General features: G+C 37.2%; 1 protein-coding gene across 1 annotated transcript; it reads left to right on the forward strand.

Moving 5' to 3' along the window:
* Nucleotides 1–1,821: 1,821 nt before the first annotated feature.
* gpr206 (P2Y purinoceptor 14) lies at nucleotides 1,822–20,697 on the forward strand. Its single transcript, XM_055195912.2, has 3 exons — nucleotides 1,822–2,225; nucleotides 6,792–7,213; nucleotides 18,503–20,697. The coding sequence occupies exons 2-3, from the start codon at nucleotides 6,792–6,794 to the stop codon at nucleotides 19,197–19,199; spliced, it is 1,119 nt and encodes a 372-aa protein (XP_055051887.2). The 5' UTR covers nucleotides 1,822–2,225; the 3' UTR covers nucleotides 19,200–20,697.
* Nucleotides 20,698–21,143: the final 446 nt, after the last annotated feature.

Below are 21,143 nucleotides of genomic sequence, written 5' to 3' on the forward strand. Positions count from 1 at the left end.
TACACGCGACCTGTTCAACGTCAGACACAGTTAAATGCGTGCAACCTCCAGAAACACTGTAGCACAGATTGAAGAAAATCCATTGATTCTAAACTTCTGACATACTGATATTTATCTTACCAATTTCTGGTGTCCACAGCAAACAGAAAAATCTTGTCTTTACAGTTCTGATACTAATGTAGGGCACTGTATATACTGTGTGTGTGTGTGCGTGCGCGCGTGTGTGTGTGCGTGTTTGTGCGCGTGTATATCTAGATTTATTTTTTTATGAGTAACTCGCTACTTGAGTATTATTTTCATTGCATACTTTTTACTTCTACTTGAGTAATTATTTCTTTAGTTACTTGTACTTTTACTTAAGTACAGTTTTTGGCTACTCTTTCCACCTCTGTTAAAATCTTCATGAATCTAGGCTGAGTTTACCACGTTTAAGCCTAAATAATCAGACAAATAGCAGCTAGCTATCATAGCTTGCAGACAAGCAGCCTAGGCTACTATTTTTTGGTAGGCATTAGGCAAACATGTTTACTGATTTTAAAAAAGACCCTGTTATTCTCAGTCCTTCATATAGGCTGTGAGTTTAAACATTTTTTTTAAGGGGGTGCCTTTTTTTTAGGTCAGAACTGCCCCTAAAAATTCCTGTGCACGTCCCTGTTCTGTCACAAGCTCAACTGCTTTTTTGACATTATGGCCGATTCTCAATGTCAAGGATACTTCCTTGGCAGGACTAGTCCTTACAAGTCACTTCCTTCAGAGGCTAGGCGAGGCTCCTCGGAGAACACGTTAAATGGAACAGGCTAAGTACACGTCATTGCGTCAATGAAAGGTGTGTTTTCGGTGCTGCACGCATAGGATTGTGGTTGATTTCAGCGCGCAAAGGATACACATATGCATCCTTTCCTGTGTATGGGATATTTCTCGAACGAAGGACATTGGAACAGTCCTTCCACGGACGTTGATGACGTAGCATCCTCGAAATTCTGGCTTCCGCGGATCCTTCCTTGACATTGAGAAACGGCTTTTGCTTATGTTTAGCATGATGACTACAACTCCTAAACTGTGTTAATAAGTCAGAATGCATGAAATAGCATTAAACCACCCCTTTAAAACTGACACGGTGACTCCCAAAAGTCACATAGCAACAGCCAGTCTATTTTAGTAAATGACATGCATCATCATGTGATCTGTGACCAGAGATCTGGACAACGATTATACAGGATGCTAAGTAATCAAGAGACATTTCGAATTTGGTTGCTTATATCGTACTGTAACGTTAGAACATCATAAACAACAGATTGTAACACCCACAGGAAGATCACACTCACATTTTTTTGTGTCCTGTCTAACATGAGGAAATGAAAATTCAAAACGCTTTGAATTGCAAATGACTAAAAATAAATTGATAAACATGCAAAGTACAAATGCACTGCAAGTGCTTATTCAATATATTTATGTATTCCCTTATCATTTACTCATCAACCCTCAAACCACCAGCCTGCCTTTGCATTTCTTTCTGATTAATAATCTCATCAGGGCTAGCGCCCCCTCACCGGCACCACCACAACCCCCACCCCTAAGATCAACATTAATGTTGAATGGGACTTTAATGATAAAATGTGCTTATCATTAAAATCACATTTGCCAAGTGTATTGTCTAGTGTTAAAAGTTAAAATAGCTGTATTTTAGTTAAGGACGAGGCAAGGTCGAATTTTTATTGACTAAGTGTGCTCCCCCACCCTAATAACATTTAGTAAAAATTCTTAAACCACAGAAAGCAAACACGAAGGCTACAAAAGAAACTACAGCAACTACCACTACCTCTGGGTCTGAGCTCTAAACAAGCAGTGTTGTTCTAATATGTAGGTATGCTTTTTTGTTGTTGAACATTTAGTAAGATTGTTCAGAGCTCTGTATGTTGCTCATTATAGTTGCAGTTTTTCTGGTTGTATTACCGGGATGTTTGTTTATGACGCGTTAAAACTTAAGGAACGTACCACAACTATATTTATTTTCTAGCTGGGAGAATTATATGCACTTATGTGATCGGCCCCTCGTGGTATTTTAGACGCCCCCTCATCAGCCCTCAGCTGGTGCCAGCACTGTATCTCATATACATAATTTCCTCATTGTTTGAGCATGCAAAAGGAAGTCGAGGTGAAGAGAAGTACAAACAGCTACGGTACATTACAGCTCAGTGGACTGTTTGGCTACAAGAGGGTTTCAAGTAAGTTAAATATGATTACACATTAATTATATATATATATATATATATATATATATATATATATATATATATATATATATATATATATATATATATATTAGTTAGTTAGTATGCACTGTAATTACTGTATCTAAGTCTTTTATTTACAGTAATAAGCTAGTTGCATCTCTTTTCATCATACAATATTTAAGTGATGCAAAACTGCTTTTAAGTGTCAATTTTGAGTGATGAATGTGTTGTTTGGTGTAATGTGTTATATGTGGAGACACATATGATACTGTACAGTTTTACTGAACACTTTGTGGCAAAGTTCATTTACATTACACTTTGAGGAACACATTAAGAAACGCCTGCACTCTAATAAACTATTGTGGATTTTAGCGCTCATATGTGACCCTGGACCACAAAACCAGTCGTAAGTCGCACTTGTCAATTTGTAGCAACATCCAACAATACATTATGTGGGTCAAAATGATTGTTGATATTGATTAATGATATCTGATATTTATGTCAAAAATAATCAAGATATTAAGTAAAGATCATGTTCCATGAAGATATGTTGTACATTAACTAATGTAAATATATGAAAAAAATACATAATATTTATAACTTTAAAAATGATTTTCTCAAAATTTTGATTGTTTTTGCATCCTCTGATTCCATATTTTTAAAATTGTTGTATCTCAGACAAATGTTGTCCTATTTCGATCGCTTATATCTCGTTTTGTGTTCCAGGGTCACATATTTGCTTTTCGTGAAAAGAATCTGACCATAGTCTTATCTCTTGTTGTCCTTGCACCACAGATGTAAATATGATATGTAAGGCTTATTAAGTAGTTAACGGAAAAGTGTGCTTTGAGGATATTTAAAATCATTATTGCAAAAACTACATTTAACTGCATTTAATAATGTACTGATCGTATGTGTGTGAAAATGATATTCAATATTACTCTATGCTGTTATGGCACCATGACAATTAAGTATATATATATGTTATTTTACATTTAACTTTACAAAGATAGGGTTAGTTAATGATTACAGAATACTGAACATAGACCACTGTTTACAATTTGTGATTTATTTACCCTTATAAAACTCATTTAACATATGCAACCCTGTCTGTGATCCAGGCAAAAGTCTCATGATCTAAGAGATGAAGAGCATCAAAGTTTGATTTCACTGTTTAATTTCAATATTTAAAGGTGACCAAGAATGTAAAACTGTATTTACCTCGTTATAGCTGAAGTATTATAGCTCTGTAGGTAATGACATATCGTGAGCCTCAAACAGTAATGTTTCCTCATTCTTATGTAAATCTCATGAATTCAAAACAGGCCAATCTCATCAACATAACACCAACTGTGCCGTAACTGTCGAGATGTACGCCCCCAACATTTCTATATACCCGCCCATATTCTAGGCCAGCCGGACGTAAACCGCAGAATCATCGGAAGTTTTGCAGGTATTGAGAAGAAACAAGCACGGACGTAAATGGCAGAACATGGATATGAATGTTATGTTTCAGGCACAACCAAAAACAGCAATTCAATCTAAAGCTGTTCGTTTACTTTGGCCATTTCACCGCGGACAGTTTTTTTAACCTGGGACAATATCAAGCAGTCTTCGCTTAGTAGTGATTTTATTACTGTTGACTTCGGTTTAAATGTAAAGTTTCTTAGTGAGCAAACAACATTAACGGTAATTTACCGTGTTGTCGAGATCGAACGCAAGATGCGTCTGTAGTAAAGTTTACCTCAGCTACCAAACTAAATGGCATAGACTGTATGAAGACATATTTACGCGGATGTTAATATTCATTACTGCCTGTGTTTCATATAATTAAACTAAATACTAATTTAACTGAAGTGCGCGCGTGTTTGTGTCACTCACCTTAAGCGCAAATTCAGACTTGATATTGGGAAGTTTTCCCTGAGCTCTGTAAATACAACTCGCTGACAGCAGTTTGCCTTCATTCAGAAACAACTCAAATGTGAAGTCACGCAGTGTTGCATTATGGGACGTGAGCGCCATGTTTAGAGGCACCGCCGACAGCTATGCCATTTAGTTGTGCGTGTGTTAAGCTAAAACTAGGTAAAATTGAAGAAGAATGGAAGAAATTGAAAGAAAAAGAAAAGGGACACTATCAGGAGAAACTATAATGCTACTGCCAAAAAACTTTATTTGGACAAACTGTCCGAGACAAACACCATAGATCCATATTATTTAGCAGCCCAAGACTGGATTACGGATCCAGACGCACTACCTTCGCTCACATATCATATCAATTACCTTGTTTTTGGATTGAGTGCATACACTTTGCAGGAGTTTAAGAGCTATCAATCCCTTCAAGCTCATAGTAAGATGGCACTTCTTCTTTCTGAGTTTTGTGATGGTTGGCTAAAAGAAATATGCCATTTACTGACAATGTATTAATGTATCTTAATGATTCTATAAAACTGATTCTTTCTCTGTTTTGTTCTGTGCAATGAATCAACATTTACAAGTTAGTTTGACAGTGTTAGCATAAAAACAAGACAATTTAGGTGGTTCTGCTTTTATTAATCACAAATCACTGAATGACTGAAAATGCAGCGAATACACTCTCGCTGATGCAGGGATGTTTTGAAAAATAAAAGTTTTTCTGATTGCGGCAGGCAAACCAAGAATGATGTTTTTTTCAAGAATGAAAGCTAAAAAAATGAATTCCGTTCTTCAGTTACCTCCCTGAACGATCGTGGGACCTGCTATGGCTAGGGCTGTCACAATGATTAAATAATCGTCTCAAATCACCGCAATGATTGCACATCTCTCTAAAAAAACACAAGGGGGAGCTGTAGCGCCTGTATAAACGAGATGGTATTAGATGGCGTTCCTTAATGCCGAGTTCAGACTGCACGATTTTTGCCCTGATTTTGACTCGCCGACAGGTTTTGAGAAATCGCTGACAAATGCCCGAAATCACAGGCAAATCGATGCTCGTGCACGCGAGTGACAATCACACAGTGTGAATTATAAAAGACGCGTTCTGAGAGGATCGCCGACGAGTCGCCGACACCCGTGAGATATTTGGCATGCTAAATATCTGGACCGGTCGGCGATTCAAAATCATGCCGTCTGAAATGTGTTTTGACTGACAATAACATCGGCGATGACCTACATCCAATGAGGGAGCAACATACAGGACAGCTGGAAGTTCGGGGAGGAGTCTCTCCAAACATTTCCTCCTTCATAATTTTTATTTCTTCTTCTTTCTGCTGCAAATGAGCGCACATGCAATTTGTATGGTAAACTTCTTGCGGTTGACCATTTTTAATAATAATCCCAGTCTCACGTGAGAACTCCTGTCTTGCACTCGTGTCCTTGCGTTGTTTCCTTTTACTTCTCACGTGTGTTGGTAGTTTGCGGACCGGGAAAAAGTTATCGGCGATTCTTCTTACGGTAAAGTCATGCAGTATGAAAACCCCTGTCACCAATCCATCATGCAGTCTGAAACAGCAGCGACTGAACCCTTCCCCAGATAATCACGCAGTGTGAAACCACAGGTGACCCGACTAGTTTGAAAATCATACAGTCTGAACTCGGCATAACTGACAGTGTACTGTAATGCGAAACATTGCAAAACCATTCAATACAGTGGAAAACAACTGTATTTAAAGAAATGCTGCGAAACGTTGATAAGCAGTATGAACTATTATCATTAAATAATTACTTTTAAAAATGTGTTATGTATATTAATATTCACTGCTAGGTAAACCTTGCAAAAGATATATTTAGTAATCACAACAATGTGTAAAAATTATTTCATGAACAAACCAAACGTACAGTATGAGAATTAAATGTCAAAGCAATAAAATAGTCAATTAATCATTATAACGGCAAAGCCCTAAAACAGGCAATTAATCGGCATAATCGTCACAATTTATTAGGCAATTAACCGTCAGCCAAATTTCATAATTGTGACAGCCCTAGCTATGGCTGTTCTTTACGTTTATTAAAATCTCGACAGAAAATCCAAACACAGCCTCCAACATATGAATTCAAATACAGCGGGATAGGGCGCGATCCTGCAAATATGACAGAGTACCCATAATGCAACACGGCGTGACGACACCTCCACATTCCCTATAACGCAACAGCAGCGTATAAAATCCTTACAGTCAGGCACTGTCATAATATTTCTGTCTTCATCACGGGACCGAATAATGACATCCATAAGAACGTGTTTGTCAACTTTTAATTAATAGTCATTTAAACATCTTGCGATCAAGTCCTGAGCTGGTGACGTGACCCTGGACCCCATTTTTTCCACTTAAAAAGGCCACATACCTTATATTTAGATATCAAAGAACAACGTAGCGTATTATTTCAATCCATTCTTGGTCACCTTTAACATAACCTTACTCAGTCAGTATTAAATATATCAAGTTTATATTTTCACAAAAGCTTCTTTACATTATGGAAGATGATTTTATGTGGAAAACAGTAAAACACTAAGAAACGATTTCACCTTCACATTTAGTAAAATCTGCTTTTAATTCTCATTTTATGTCTCTTGCTGATGTGCAGATGGAGTCACCAGTTACACAAATTCTGAGAACATCAGAGTCTCTTACCAACTTAACCACCACAGTAGATGACACGATAACGCAGAGCATGACTAACACAACAACAAATGATTCTGATGTTCCATCTCACCCCGTTTTCATATTTGCATACTCGCTGGTTTTTTTTATCAGTCTGCTGCTGAATTGCATCACAATGAGGGTTTATTTTTGCACCAATCAACGCGTTCATTCCAGTGTCACGGTCTACCTGAAGAACCTAGCTGCAGCTGACTTTTTCCTTTGCCTTTGTTTACCTTTGCGCATTGCTAACTATACCAACTATTCAGTAACCATGCGCAACATTTACTGCAGCTTTGGAGCAACGGCCTTATATTTAAACATGTATGCAAGCATTCTCTTCATGGACTTTATTGCTGCAAACAGGTAACCTTAACCATAACATGCATGACCTATTTGTCTTCCTTTGGGTTTGCTGTACATGAAAGCATATATACTATATATATATATATATATATATATATATATATATATATTAGGGCCGGGACTCGATTAAAAAAATTAATCTAATTAATTAGAGGCTTTGTAATTAATTAATCTAAATTAATCGCATTTTAATCACATATAAATATTTGACCTGAGAACATTAAGAAGTAATTTTTTTACACTCTTAGTATACACTCTTAGAAAGGATGGATATGTTAATTGTTTACACATCATTGTGCGGTAAGCTTTTAACACATTATGTGTAATTTTAACACATTATGTGTCATTTTGTGTTGATTTTGTGTTCAAGTATAACACATGTTGTGTTAAAAGTAACACAAAATGTGTTGTTTTAATAATAACACAGAGATTCCAGGATAACGCAGTTAGTGTGTTGTCCCAGAATCAACACTAATGTGTTGTTTTTAACACATTCGTTCTAAGAGTGTACCATGAATAATGACTGAATACATAAGCTTAAGCAACAAAATATTGTTTATTTTTGTTCAACCAAGTCGTTGTACTCGGAGTCGGGCTAATGTCCACGCTAGCTGCTGTATGTTTTGCATTGAGATGATACTTGAGGCTCGATGTGCTGCGGTGATATGCGAATTCCTTGTTGCATAGCTTACACACAACCATGCTCTTACCGACGCTTACCAGTGATGCGCGGGTCAAAACAACCAGAACCCGACCGAGGTTTTCATCTAACCCGCCCGCAACTCGTAAAGAAAAAAAATATATATTATACCCGACCCGCTTCCTGGCCCGCATTTCTTAAAGTAGTCATTTTTTTAATAATTGCAGGGTTCGGGATTCTCGGGTTTTGACTGTCTGTGTTCCGGTACCTATTTGCGTGGATCCCCAACCTCACGTATAAAAACAACAAAACATATACTATATAGCCTATATTAAAATATATAAAAATATGTTATGCACATTTTTAACTTCCACATTATAGTTTTCTTAAGTGGGATTCGGATGTGAAAAGCTCTGCATAATGTACGCGCCTTTAGTCTTACCATTGAAACTTAACTAAATTAAAAAATAAGAGGTGATATATAGCTTTAGCCTACATAAATGCTTTAATGTTGCGAGTTCCTCTTCAGATTTTCTTACTGTTATGTTTATAATAGTTCATTGTTCAGAGTTCATATTGATGATCTTATAGTCCATTTAAAAATGTTCTTACAAACTGACTCTATTCGTCAGAAAAACACCATTTAACTTTTTTACTTTACCTGCCGTCGCTGTTCTCTGTGCTTGTCCTCCGTCAAAGTAGCCTATTAAAATTAATATGAAGTTGATTTTTAAAAGTCTTAAGAACACCGCAAATCAAACGTGCTGCTACATTATGCTCTAAATGCGCGTGTAAATTTAATTTCTGGGCACTGCCAGGCTGATTTTTTGAAAAGTAAGTGATTTACTCACTGCATGTTTTGGCATTCGGAGGCATATGCATCAATGAGATGCACGGTGTTGCTTTTAATGTTCTTTTTAATTTATATTCACAAAACCTAACAACAAAACATTGTTTATAATTACGAGACAAATTATTTGAAACGAAATTCGTTTTAAAGTAGCAAACAAAACTTAAATTAAACTCGTAATAAGCTAATTAAATTGAAACAAAACAACATTACAACAATATTTAAACACAACAATACTCAAACATTAACATATAACAGACATTACGATACATGTTAAAATAATCTGTAGTTTGTTGGTAGATGTTTATTGGGCAAAACCTCCGTTGCAAACCATTTTTACTTTGAAATTGATGCGTTGTCACGTTAAAATCAGCTGTTCATTTAGGTTCCGTCTACTTTTATTTACACTGCAGCACAACCCCGGAGTTCTCGAACTAAAACAGGGTCTGTAGCATTTACGAATGACTCCGTTAATAAGTGCGATTAAAATGCGTTAAAATGTTTAACGCGTTATTTTTTGTGTAATTAATTAATCTTAATTAACGCGTCAAAGTCCCGGCCCTAATATATATATATATATATATATATATATATATATATATATATATATATATATATATACATATACATATATAGGATTAGATTAAGATTATAGGGATTACCTTAAAACAGGACTAGGCCTTAGTTTAATTAGTAAATATAACCATTTTTAACAAACATGCCTTACTAAAAACATTACTTGTGTGCGAGGCAAAACAAACGGCACTGATGTATTTTAAGATATGTCAATGCAGGTTGTTTTTAGTTTGGACAGCTCTTACATTTATTTTAGTCCTTGCCAGGATTTCGGTGCGTCTTCCGGAAGTCGTATTTGTTGACCGCATATGCCTACACCATTTAGTTAAAAACATAAGACATACAATTGTAGTTTCATTCTTACCTTAAAATCTAACAGTTGCTTTTCTGTAATAATAATAATAATCCTCTATGATGTATGCGGTGGACAAATACGACTTCCGGAAGACGCACCTGAAATCCTGGCCAGGATGCGTCCGGGAAGAATGGCACGTATGGTCACCCTATCTAATCCCTGTCCTGGATATCACCCCAATATCACATCACACTACTTGCTCTTCTTCTGGTTGAGTAAACGCTGCCGTGGTTGTCTACTGCTGCTCTCCGGTGTTTTTCCTTGTCTAAGTATTTTGTTTTGCTTCCCTTGTTGGATTAAACTCTGGACAGTGTGAACTTTGCATCCTCAGTATTTTATTTATTTATATATTTTTCAACCTTTTGTGGATTTTTTCACAGCGCTTTGGAAGATGTCTGAGTATGGCAGACACACGCTGGTTAGCGTGTTTGTGGCAGTTTTGACCCCTCATTATTCTCTGCAATGTACTTTGTGTCTTTTTACCTATGGTTCCTGTGGATTATATACTCCTAGATGCTCTATTTAACGACTAAGCTGTTCAATGACTAAGCTAAACTTTTTGGCATTCCTTCGTAATCTTTTTCTGTCCCTCATTGACCTATCGCGAGCGAGCCTTGATCCCCTCATCTCCCCCAGTTTGCGGCATATCAACCCGTGGATAAGGATTTTGTGGTGATGGATTTTCCATTGGTTAATCAAAGTGTTGTCGGGGATTTCGGGCAGCCGAAAATGCGGTCGTGCTGCACAAAAAAAAACGTAACATTCTATGCAAAAACTAAACAAAAACACTTATGAAACAATCTTAAAGTGCATTTATTAACAAAATGTACCCCTGCACACATCATGCAAGTATCAAACAAGAAATTACAGTATATTTAAAAAAATCACTATTCTTTAAATAAAGTACCTGCCTTTTTCAAGAAAAATCACTGCACACATCGCACAACCATCAAATATGAAAGGAACGAATATCAAAAACTTAGTTGAATAAGGTACCCGAATAATCACTGGACACTTAAGTGCAAAAAACTCATATAAAAATTTAACTCACATTAAGCTGTTTTTTTTTACAAAAAGAGATAGGCCTATTAACATACACCGTGCAAAAAAAGAGAAACAATAAACGAAAAACCTTCATTTTAAATTGCAACAGGGAAGAAAATGTGATCACACTAGTTGTTGCATATCGTCGCTGTCCGATTAAACTCACTTATGTCCAAAACGGTAGTGAAAAAGAGCAGTTGAATGTAGCGTTGTCATACTTAGTACGGCATCTTTACATGTAACCATATACTTGCCAGTGTAATGATATAATCCACATTTAACCAAAATTTAGTTTAAATTGACATACTTGCATATTTTACAGTAACGGTGGTCGATACGCGTTCTTCCGATCATTAATTAGAATGGCCAAGTCGCGTTTTATATTGACAGATATTGTCTGGCATCAGGGGGGAAACGTTTACCTCGATGAAGGAAAGTCATTGTCTCACCAGGCTATGTTTATTCGGCTATCCAGTGCTGAGCTTCGATGAAACTTCACGAGACCGGCGAGATGCTTCCACAGGGCAGGAGATAGGCGGTGTGATTGACAGCTTTGACACCAAATGGATATAAGTGAAAATCAGATGACATGATTTCACAACTTTTTATTGGCCATTTAGATATTTGAGGCATACTGTATACGGAAATGAACCTGGATATTCAAAGAAAATATAACATTTGTTATTGCCGTACAGGCCCGGAGTGGGTAATCGGGAGAACCGGGAGGATTCCCGGTGGGCCGCTTCACTTTTGGGCCGGTCGAGTTTTTTTTTTTTTTTTACATTTGTCACGTTTGTGAGTCTGTCTCTTAAATGACACTTCACACGTTTCGCCTTGACACTGCAGCCCGCAGCCTCTGCATGGGTTGTACCATGTGAAGGAGTTTTCCCCTCCCCTCCCATAGAGTTGGTTCGGTCCATAGCACGTCTTTTCCAAAACTTTTCTCCGGTAGGCTGGGCCGGCGCTACCGTAACAAAACGCGTCTCAGAGGAGGAGGGCGTAAAAAAACAGGTTGAAGAAAAAAGCAGGATGCTGCCAAATGTGCCAAACTTACAGATTTATTTTCAAGAGGACAAACAAAAGTGACAACAGGTAACTTAAAGAGAAATAAGCCTAGTAATGGTTAGCATTAGCAACGTAATTATTCGGCTAATACCGTTTTCAAACTATTTACAAGCCAACATTTTTTTTGTTAAAATATCAGCCTTTAGTGTATACATGCGATTCATAGACTTTGCAAATATTATGCAAGCAGTTTCTGAGCAGCAGATAGGGCAGTTCGCCGCTAAAAACGAGGAGGCAATGAGTAAACAATATAAATTAAAGTTATTTAACCCTCAGGTTGTGTTCAGAACCATATAACACCTTTTGTGTTCTCAGTCAAAAATGAGCAGCCTAAAAAAAGCTTATAAATCACTTTTTATGCTATATATTTACCCAATATTGGATTCAATATTTTTGTCAAATTGTTTTCTTTTTAAATTAGGACTGGGTTTTATATTTCTATTTGCACCTGATTAATCATAGGCGTCATAGCATTAGCAATGCTAATCATTTATCAACCTTTCCTTTTGGAATAGACTGGGCTGGGTTATTTTTGAACCATAATGGGTAAATATTGGACAGAACACGCTGCTGGGTTAAAATTGACCCAATGCTGGGTTTTAGCAGTTGGTTTTAACCCAACTGTTGGGTTATTATAATCCATGGTTGCATAACAACAACCCAACATTGGGTTATTTTTAACCCAGCATTTGTTCTGTCCAATATTTACCCATTATGGGTCAAAAATAACCCAGAGTGTAGAGGAATATTTTTGTTAACTTCTTATCTTAAGTGAAATATTATTTAACTTTTACCTTATTTGTTGAACCATGATATTAATAAAAACTATAGTAAGAGCTGAACTGTTGCTTTATTTATCCAATTTGAAAAAAGGGCTAATTTGGAATAACACTATGGAAAAAGTGGGCCGGTCTTGGGCCTGAAACTCCCGGGCTGAAAAGTGGCCCCACTCCGGCCCTGTTGCCGTATTATAACCAGTAGTTTAAAAATGCGACATTACAAATAACTATTAAAACACATAAAAATATTAATCATTAAAAATATGGTTTATTATACTTATTTATTATTGTTGTTTTAATGTTTTTTTATTGACAAATGCTTTGTCACAAACTATTTGAGGCTACAATAAACTTACCGTCACCAGCGAGTGTTCCGGAAGGCCGAGCTCAGCTTCGCCATTTTGCAGTTCCCTTCTCCAGCTGTGGGAGAACATGCCGTTTATTGCACGACACACAGCTAGAGCACGATCTGTGCAGGCTTTCTCTGTCTTGTCAATTGTGTTGGACACAGCTCGGTTTAGGTTGTGCCCAAAGCAGCTTAACCAGTGCCATTACGAACAGCTGATTTTACATTAGCTCCAGTGTCCATTGTGATACAAGATAGTTTATTCTCGTCTTATCCCCAATCTCTTAGGGCCTCCTGCAAAGTGTCAGCCAAGTTAGCTGCAGTGTGATCCTCTGGCAAAAAAAAAATCGTTTATAGGTGTAAGGGTTTTGTCTGGTGTCCTGTTCGGTTTATTGTTAAGGTATTTTATTTTGATATCATGTCATGTCATGCTTCACATTCCACATGAATCTAGCATTTTCACTGTTTGAATTACGCCAGGGAAACACCCGATTGAGGATTACGTTCAAGATTTTCTCAACTTTAGCTACCAGGTAAACTATAATGATGTAACGCTTAAGGACCTTTTTCATAATGGACTGAAAGAGATCATAAGTCATTGTATGCCACGTAATGCCTCGCATTGGACTTTGTACATAGACTTTACTTTTTTTGATGAGTGGCTCTCTTTACTGTGGAAGCTGTGGATGAGGAGCACCACAGTCCTACAATGACATTCACATAATAGCCAGCTCAAGTCATGCCTGTTTTACCAGGTCCACCATGTCCACGTCTGCCTCATGATAATGGTCTACTGCTACAGCATGATCCATGTCCACTATTTCCATGTCTGCCTCATGATCATGGTCCACTGCCATCTCACAACCCTGGTCCATCATTGCCCCACGACCCAGATCCGTCAGGACCTCACGACTCATGCCGGTCTGTACTCCATGACCCAGGACCGTCTGTGCTCCACGGTCCGGGTTCGCCTCTACCATTTGGACTGACCCTGCCTCTGCCTCAAGGTCCTGTTTATTGGATTACGTTTTTGGATTGCCCTGATGTGTTTGCCTGCCCTTTGTGATTTTACTAATAAATCTTCTGCATATGGATTCGTCTCTCGCTCTCTCTCTCTCGCTTAGTGTAAGCAGCCCTTGTTGCAGTAGGCATTTCGATTGTAGTAATTTTGTAGTTCTCGAGACGGTCTCAAGACCACTTTTTAAAGGTCTTGGTCTCATCTTGGAATCAACCGCTTTTTTACCTGGTCTCGTCTCGGTCTCAGACAAAGAGGACTCTGAATTTTATTTCAAGACCGGTCAAGACCACAACTGATGGCACATCACAAATTTATTTTTTATCATTAATTTTATAAAAACGGTTGTAGTCACGTGGAACAGCTGTGTTAGTGGCAGTTCATATTGGCTGTCGAGTGTAGTTTTGAGGTATCTGAAAGATTGCTTTTCAACAGTATTAAAAGACACCATTTCTTTGCAGATGTATTTCATCACTGCGTCAGTGCACGTGTTCCACCTGTCCCTTTTATATTTTTTAAATCTCGGAAATGCACCACGTCTAAATAACTATGTTTGTGTGTCAGGCTTTTGCGGTCGATTTTTTTGCCGCCAGACCCATCTTAGCCGCTTCATTATTGTGATGTGCTTGAAGATGTGCATGTAAATTCAAAGTGTTACCTCCGGATGCTGCCACTTTCATCAGACAAAGTTTACAGGTTGCCTCATTAACGTTTTCAGGTTCCCTGTTGGCATTTGGTTTAAATCCAAAATATTTCCAAATAGGTGCTTTTGCATTCTGCTGTGAAACCAGATCTTCCGCCATCCTTTGCCAGTTAGCTCGCCTCACACTCCTCACGTGATAAATGAAATTGGACACCTGCTGCTTCACTGTGGTGCTCGTTACGCTTACGCTAAATTACGAAGGCACGTTAATCACTAACTGAATTAAGTGCTTTATTACTTTAGGTTACAACTTAAACACGAGCGTGAGGACGTGCCGGTGGTCAGGTGCTATGACCGGTAGGCGGGTTAAACACTGTGTATCACCGGTAACACTGACTATCGCAACAAGCCTTCCCGTGGGTACGTTTCCACTTTCTCTCTGGTCTGTTACCTGTTTACCCTGTGTTGGGTTTTTTAAATGTCTTGGGCTTTCTTATCCAGTCTGCTTTGTCTCTACCCAATAGGGTGTTTTGGTGTGGTTCTCATGCTAACGAGTTTTCTTATATGGTCATGTATTAAAGACATACCACACTGGTTGGTATTGTTCTGTTTTTTTTTCAGTGTGCACGGCGACTTTATTTCTCACATGTTTTCATGTACAATGGCTTTTCTCTACTCACTTGCTGAACTGATATGGCTGAACACATCGCTGCCGTTACCAGAAAGAACTGGGGATTGCTCTTTGCCGACGCTATGCTCATCGCGGCCATCATCGCAAATTTTGTTCTGTCAGTCGTTGTCAATCTCGTGCTGCTGACCAAATATCAGTTGTTTGGCCTCTTGTCCACCTCTCCCATGCTAGATTAGATGCTCAAGTTAACTTCTGTAATCTTGCATCTCTGGAATCTTCACCAATTCTCCATTTCTTCACTCCACATAAGAACTCAGATAAGAACACACTGAAGATGTCACACCCTAAAGAGATGTCAGACTCACCAGAGGTGGGAAAGTTAAAGTTTTGCATATGAAATACTAAACATTCATTTAAAGTAGTTTGGGTTAATATACTGATATAACATAAACACCAAGAACATAATCCATGATGAGATAAGAAATATTTGATTAAGACATTTCCATTTATAAGTGAATACATGCATGACTAAAGTTTCTCTGTCTGTCACATACCTCACACATTCTTTTGTGGTCGCAAAACTCTCATTTTGATGTGTTGCCATAGTCACAAGAGGCCTTGCTTTGCTTGTGAGTGTTAAAAAAAGTTTTGGGGGGGTAGTGTTACAGACCCCGGAGCCAAGTCTGCTTGTAGTGGTGTTTTTGGCAGCCTGTTTTAATGTTAGTTTTAGTCTAGTCTTTGTGTCAAGCTGTCATTTTAGTTTTTATTAGTTTTAGTCACGTTCATACTCTTTTTAGTCTAGTCAAGTTTTAGTCGACTAAAAGTCCGGGCATTTTAGTCTTTTTTAGTCAGAATTATCCATGACTATTTTTGTCTAGTTTTAGTCTCAATTTTAAAGACTCAAGAATGCATCCATTCCAGACATGAAATATGCTCTGATTTGAATGTACAAGATATTAATTTTACTAACCTCTGAGTAAGTGACTTGACTGTTCGTAAAAGACTCTACATAAAGGTCTACATAATCAAAACAGAAGTAGTCTAAGCAGAACCACACACTCAGGGCCGCTGCTGGCCAAATGGGTGCCCAAAGCGGACTTTTACGGTGGTGCCCCCTTTAGTTAAAAAACAACAGCAAAATCACAGACTACTATAGTATGTGTGAGAATAAAACTTTATTAAAATACTATTGTAATAATTTTTAATTGTATTTTGACAGCAACACAAACTACAATTATACAAACATGCAATTACATATTATAGCCTATATTTCTGCATCTGTACCTGTATGTAATGGACATTAGCTTAATCTAATGTGACAAAGCTAATTTTACATGTCAGTATTAATCCAAGCAATTTTGGAGAATTACTAAATGTCTTTCTTGTAAGTAAATTGAAAGTCAGCTTAAAGAAAACTATTACCCACAAAGGCTGGCAGGGCTTGACCTTAACACCCGCCAAATGCGGGTAGATTTTGGCTGAAATATATTTTGGCTGGTTGAATATATTTTTTATTGTAGTTTTCTTAAAAGTTATGCGAAATTATAAACAATGTGCAATGACACTGGGAAACTACAACTCCCATGAGCACTCCCTGCACCCAGCGCAAGTTTCAGAGACTGTTTGTTGAGACACGTGCGTGATCAATGGAGGCGGACCAAAGCGCCACCTTTTTACTAGAGAGAGCGCGAGAGCTGATGGATTTGCGAATGCACAGGATGCAGTCTGAGCGCATACACATACACTTCGGGAAAGATAAAACAATTGCATGGAACTAATTGAAGAGATTTAAAGTGTGTGCACACTCTCTGGGCAAGAGCAGAGAGAAATTCATATTGCATACCTGAATGCACACATCCCAGTTTTGTCCGAAATCAAAGGAAACCCACCAGTGGAGAGGTTCGCGCATCATTTTAATGTAGGCTACTTTGTGCAACAATAATGCCCTCTCGACATCTGCCATTAAAAGTCTTAAATAACTTTTAACAGAAACCACGATCAAGCATATCAAATTTACCGCTGTTGTTAATAAATATTTTAAAGAGTTTTTGTGTTTATCTTTTCAGTTAACCTTCTACACCCCAGTCTCCTTTTACTTAAATACTTTTAATATCTTTGACACATTTCAGTCTGGGTTTAGAGAAATTTATAGTACGGAATCTGTCTTGTTGAAGGATACCAATGATATTTTACTGTCCCTTGACTCTGTTTCTTGCTAATCATGCTTGATTTAAGTGCAGCATTTGACACAATAGATCATGATATCCTTCTGCAAAGACTTTATCAAGTAGCTGGTTTTCAGGGATCTGTGCTGAACTTTGCCTCCTACATTAAGAACAGATCATTTTCTGTGAATTTTGGGAATTGTTTTTTTATCTCCAGCTCAAATTTCCTAAGGTGTTCCTCAGGGCTCTATCTTGGGTCCTCTACTTTTCTCATTGTATATGCTTCCACTCGGTTATATCTTTCAGAAACATGATTTCTATGCTGACGATACTCAACTTTATTTTCCTGTTAAAAAATATAACCACTCTGTTTGCATGTCTTCAGGACATTAAGTGCTGGATGGATTTTTTACAGTTAAACAATGACAAAATGGAAATAATAGTTTTTGGTACAAAGCAGCTGGGCCTCCTGTCTGCAAACGTACGTGATCATGTTAGAAACCTGGGTGTTGTCTTGATCCTATGTTGTCCTTTGATAACCAGATTAGTACTGTTGTGAAAAGCAGCGTCATTCAATTAAGATAAATTGCTAAAATCAAGAAGATGCTTTCCATGCAGGACCTTCAAACTATAATTTATGCTTTTATAACTTCAAAACTTGATTACTGCAACTCTCTATATCTTGGTTTGCCTAAATCATCTCTCGACTGATTACGACTGATACAAAATGTGGCAGCAAGATTACTGACAGGCACCAGAAAACGTGAGCACATTACCCCAGTACTTGCCTCTCTACACTGGCTCCCAGTTAGGTTTTGTAATGATTTTAAGATTTTGCTATATGTGTTTAAAGCTTTACATGGTTGTGCTCCCCAGTATATTCGTAATCTCCTCATTCCATTTCTACGCCTAAATCTCTTCGGTTTTCGAATTAATTCCTTCTCTCTGTCCCTCGTTTACATTTTAAAACTAATTTGTTTAAATATAAATCTTTATTAAATTACAATAATTATGCATTATATTTTATTGTGTACTGGTAAACGTGTTTTACACATACATTTTAGTAGAGTGTATATATACTAGTCAACATTTGAAGTGAATCATAAAACACAACTTTTATTACTTAATAATAGTAATATTTAGTGATATTTATTTCTGTATATTTGTTTTTTCACCTTAGGTACCTGAAAATTGCCCGGCCATTGGAGACTCATGCTCTGCAGATGGTTCGTACTGCGCGCCACATTTCCATAGCAGCTTGGCTGTCCTTAGTATCATTGGCTTCAGTCTACTTGTTCACATTTATCAAGACCTCTTGGAGTTACGATACAAATGTTACTAAAATTGGTTGTGATTCTATACACAGTCCCCAGGTCAAGGTGATCTACAAAATCACCCACACGGTGTCCATGTTGCTCTTTGTTAGTGTGCTGGTTTCTCTGATACTTCTGTACTGGGGTACTTTAAAAAAGATCAGACAAGTTCAGTTGTCCACACAGGCCACATCCAGCAGCCATAAATTCGAGAAGTCTAAGCGTAACATGCTGGTTCTCGTGGTGGTTTTCTGCGTGTGCTTTGTGCCCTATCATCTGGTAAGGCTGCCCTATGCATTCTTCAAACCTGATACGAAAGGCCGGATAGCCCAAGCGTTTTACATCTTAAAGGAGCTGACTGTGTTGCTTTCAGTGCTAAATGCTTGCTTGGATCCGCTCATTTACTTTATCTTCTGCAAGTCCTTCAGAGCCCAGCTAAGAATCAGAAAAAAGACAGACTCTTCTCTATCCAATGAAAATCAAGGGCAGCAAAGGAGATTGAGCAACGTGTTGAGCTACATTGAGACAAAGGTGTCCACGCTAAAACGTGAAAGTGTCATTTAAGCTAACATTTTGTCTTAATAGATAATGTCTCATAAATTTAAAGTATAATCAAGCAATTATTATTATTAAGATAGGATTTTTTTTTATGCATGTTAAATCTAAGGGTGAGCTCATATCAGGTACCTGCATTAAAAATCTGCTCGCCTGATCATTTACCTCAAACTTTTTCGTGTTTTGAGATATTTTAACAGTTCTGAATGTACAGCTCTTCCATTTCGAGGTGTAGTGCAATATTGTTATAATATGATGGAAAAAATGCATCATTTTCTGCCTGTTTACTGCATGCAAACCATGTTTTTTTAAGATTCATTACATATTGAGTTCTTGTATAATAACTTCAAGTGCCTCAAGCTTACGTGTTATGCAATATGCATGCAAACAGATTGGTCCTTTGATAGGCCTATCTGTCAATCAGCTTTCATGCTTCCTGCAACTTTCATGTAGATTACAATCAACTTTGTCATCTATTTATAGCAAAATGCAATAGTGTTTAAATAAGTAAAAAGTGTGCAAATACAATAAAGACTTTTTCATAATAGTGCAAGGTTATTTTGGTAAAAAAGCAGTGTCCAGCTCAATGTTAGGAAATAACCAGTGGACGGATTACTATAGATTACTAACTTTTAACTAACTTTTTAGTCTATGAAGTTTACAGTATGCAACTGGCCACAGTAGTACAGAAATTGCATTATACGAAATCCAAGTTGCATAATGAGGTACTGTAGGTATGTTCAAAGGTATCAGACGACAAGAGACATTGTATAAACATTAAGGATTGTACAACTAAGACGAAAGGCATGACAAATGGTAAAGTGTATTATATGTGTGATTATTGTACAGTGCAATTTGTTTCTATTTTGAAATGTGTCCATAATCTTCCCTACAAAGGCTAAGTGCAGTAACTACGCAAACACTGAAACTGAGAAAAATTCCCTTAAAGTTTTGTTTACTCAAGCCAGTCAAAAATGTTACAAGACTTTGTCACAAGACACAGCAGATCTCACACAGCCCATTTTAACCCTTAACTCAATTTTGACCAAATGCGTAGTTACTGCACTTCATCTATGTAGGGCAGTATTGCTCATCGCTGTCTTTGTTTGAGTTAAAAATGTTGGCAGTGCCAAATCCACATATCTTAAAGCCTTGCTAGTTCTGTAGCAATAAAAGACCACAACTGCAGCAGTTCAAGCTGATCTGGCCTTTTAATATTCATTAATATCCAAAAAGATTATTCCAAAATATTACTGATTTGTATTTGTGTATACCTGTAGTGGCCATACCTGAATATGTAGACAACAAATTTGACTGTAGAAATACAGAATATCAAATATATTGAATAATAATTACCTGATGAAGTTGTCTTTAAGTCTACACTGTAAAAAAATTCTGTAGAAATTTGCAGCTGGGTTGCCGGTGAATTGCCGTAGATTTGGATTTGTGTTATTTGCTGGCAAAATTTTGTTCAAAGTTGAATAAACATTTAACATTTACAGGTCTTTGTCTTTACAGAATAGAACTAGAAAAACAGCATCAAGCAAAACATTCTGAGAAACAAAATCTGCAGCAAAAAAACAGAAAAAGGTTGATGATGATTTCTGGTTCCCAGAGTGCTTTGCGTGAGTCTGTTATTGTATAGTTTTGTTCTGTAAAGATAAAGACTTGTTGATGTTTAACGTTTGTTTAACTTTGAACAAACTGTTGCCGGTGAATGGCATGCGTTTGGATCTGCGGTGGTTTACCGGCAACCCAGCTGCAATTCCATTTTAATTTCTACGGATTTTTTTACAGTGTAGGATCTTTATTTATATATAGATGTTGTGTATTGTTACTATTATTGGTTAATTGTTTTTCATTTGTAGATAGTGAATATATGGGAAAGGTTGTCTAGTTACTGAATTATTATTTTTTTTTGCAAATTAAAAACTTTGTAAAAACTTTGTTTGT

Source organism: Misgurnus anguillicaudatus, chromosome 24 (assembly GCF_027580225.2).
Source record: "Misgurnus anguillicaudatus chromosome 24, ASM2758022v2, whole genome shotgun sequence".
Taxonomy (NCBI): domain Eukaryota; kingdom Metazoa; phylum Chordata; class Actinopteri; order Cypriniformes; family Cobitidae; genus Misgurnus; species Misgurnus anguillicaudatus.

Bases quoted from the DNA above. Each gene is read 5' to 3' on its own strand.
- gpr206 (XM_055195912.2), top strand. From the start codon at position 6,792: ATGGAGTCACCAGTTACACAAATTCTGAGAACATCAGAGTCTCTTACC. The intron at 7,214-18,502 runs GTAACCTTAACC...TTTTCACCTTAG, and splicing joins GACTTTATTGCTGCAAACAG to GTACCTGAAAATTGCCCGGC.